This window comes from Babylonia areolata, chromosome 18 (assembly GCF_041734735.1).
Source record: "Babylonia areolata isolate BAREFJ2019XMU chromosome 18, ASM4173473v1, whole genome shotgun sequence".
In the NCBI taxonomy this organism is placed as follows: Eukaryota; Metazoa; Mollusca; class Gastropoda; order Neogastropoda; family Buccinidae; genus Babylonia; species Babylonia areolata.
The window spans coordinates 46,299,474-46,301,973 of record NC_134893.1 but is presented as its reverse complement, the minus strand read 5'-3'; the positions used below and the strand labels follow the sequence as shown (position 1 = coordinate 46,301,973).

Below are 2,500 nucleotides of genomic sequence, written 5' to 3'. Positions count from 1 at the left end.
GTGTGTGTGTGCCAGTGCCGGTGAATGCTCACGGTACATATTCAGTCGTGCGCGTAAAGAGCACGCAATAAAACCTTTTGCTTAACAGCCCTGTTTATAATCGTCGCTGTTGTTCCAAGCAATCGTGTGTAAAAAAAAAAATAAATAAATAAAAAGTTCGAGTTTGCTTTCAGCTCTGTTGTATCGTTTGCTGGGCTACTGTTTATAGTACAACATGATGCACGTGAGGTTATATAGACATCATATCCAGAAACATACAGGGAATAAATCCCGGCTCAGTTTTTGGTATAATCATTACCTTTCTGTCAAGTGACCGCGATCAGTGACAGCATAGCTGGTCGGCTGACAGCGGAAAATGCCAGCAAAAGAAACTCAGTATTCCTTCATAATTAATCCATATCCCCACCCCCACCCCCCACCCCCGTCCCTCACACACACATACATGCGCACACGCGCGCACGTACACACACACACACACACACACTCACACATACACACACACACACGGCATGCACGCACGCAAGTACACACACACACACACACACACACACACACACACACAGAGAGAACAACATCTGTCTATCACTGAACAAGTCCACCGGTACCAAAATATGACAGATAGGCCGACCGCAGTTGCCTTCAGCAACATGAAAAATGATAGTAACAATTTTTTTTTTTTAAACACCTCTTTTTTTAAAAAAACGCAGCGCCCGCTTCCCTGAACACACATTCAACGATATTCACTAACCACGAGCAGCCAGCCACCCGTAATAATTATAACCACACCCTGAACGTGCCTCCACCACCATCACCATCACCATCACTGGTGATGCTGCTGCAGTGGACCAATCGATTCGTTCTTCTCATAGAACCAGTCAGTGAATGTGAGTGAATCCCTGGCAACGCCGGCTGTGAAAACACTGCTTCCAATCAGTGATAAAAATGTCCCCACCAATGACAGAGCCCCACGTGTTGCCCACAGATGCCGCTCACAATTTCATTCCACGTTTGCATTCTGTTCGTCCACGTTGCCTTTCCGGCTCCGTCGGTGCCAGAAAAAAAACGGCCGAGAAGAAGGAGACCTGGTTTTCAGGATGACCAGTTTTTACCGCGAAGATGAGCAGAAAATCATAGCACGAATGTGAGCGATCCTCTCCAACCACCGAAGCTTTGAATTTTAGTAATATTCTGCGTGCAGAGAAAATTTATAGTCTGCCTGCAACTAAAAAAAAAATAATAAAAATGATGATAATAATAATGATTTATTAAAAGTCGCCGGCATTCCGCCTTTCATTAAATCAATCAAGCTTTGATTAAAATCAACCAAACTTCATGTTGGATGGACTGAAATTTCGGGACAGATTGTTTCTGGGCAGAAACAGCAACACTGAATCAAAACCAAAACGAAACAAAACTAAACAGCCAACATGGTTTCACACCATCGCTCTTGTGTCGCCGCAGCTGTGACGCCCCCGCTTCTCGGCGTAGTTTTTTTCATGCTTGTCATCACTTCTATGCCAGAGCTGAGCCATGGCTTTAGCAGCGAAGATGAGGCCGCGGAGACGGGGCAGGAGGAGGAGAAGAAGAAGAAAGTGATAGACGAGTGGGAGACGGAGGAGCCTCACTACGACGAACCCGCCTGGCATATGCCCGAGGGGGTTCAAACCTTGGAGTTCGGCGGTGGCGACCTGAACGACCACGACAAGTGGTCTGACCATATGCCCATGGAGCTGAAGTGTGACGGGTGTCGGGCCATCGCGTATGCTGTGAGTATGTCTGTTTGTTTGTTTGTGTGGGGGTGTGGGGGGGAGGGGGGGGGGAAGGAAGGGGAGAGTTGAGGGGGAGGACGAGGACAGAGTAGTAGGAGGAGGAAGATGGAGGGTTATGAGTGTATGTATCGTGTTTGGATTCAGGGGGTGCGTGCGTGTGTGCGTGCGTGTGTGTGGGTGTGTGTGTGTGTGTGTTCATTGTGTACATGCGTGCGTGTGTGTTTGTGAGTGTGTGTGTGTGTGTCTGTGTGTCTGTTTGTCTGTCCATTGTCTACCTTCTATCTCTTTGTCTACCTTTCATCTCTGTTTCATCCACCATTTCTGTTCCCCTTCTGTTCAGTTATACCAAAGCCAGTCCATGCAAGCCACCACCCATCCCCTCTCTGTCTCTGTCTGTCTGTCTGTCTGTCTGTCTCTCTCTCTCTCTCTTTCTGTGTGTGTGTGTGTGTATTGAGCAATATTAAAGATCAAGGATCGTTGCGAAGCGCGAAGGGAAAGACTTGCACTGAGTTTGTCTTTGATTGATCGATTGACTGATTTACGTGGTGAATCTACTGCCGTTCTTGTTGATACGTTTTGCCACACAGAGTGTTCTGCAGTGTAGGATATACGAGAGAATGTAACTTCATGTTGGCGTTTGAGTGCATTTTGTTGTGTGGTGTTTATTTCATCTGGTTACTTTGTTATACTTGCCCGCCCACCTCTGTGTGTGTGTGTGTGTGTGTGTGTGT

At 47.0% G+C, this 2,500-nt stretch overlaps 1 protein-coding gene across 1 annotated transcript in view; it reads left to right on the top strand.

The window, feature by feature from the left end:
- Positions 1-1,061: 1,061 nt before the first annotated feature.
- LOC143292021 (uncharacterized) overlaps positions 1,062-2,500 on the top strand; it is a 9,420-nt gene continuing 7,981 nt past the window's right edge. The window contains exon 1 of the mRNA XM_076602187.1: positions 1,062-1,766. Within this exon, the coding sequence (XP_076458302.1) occupies positions 1,428-1,766 (339 nt within the window). The 5' untranslated portion in view covers positions 1,062-1,427. The remainder of the gene's footprint in view (positions 1,767-2,500) is intronic.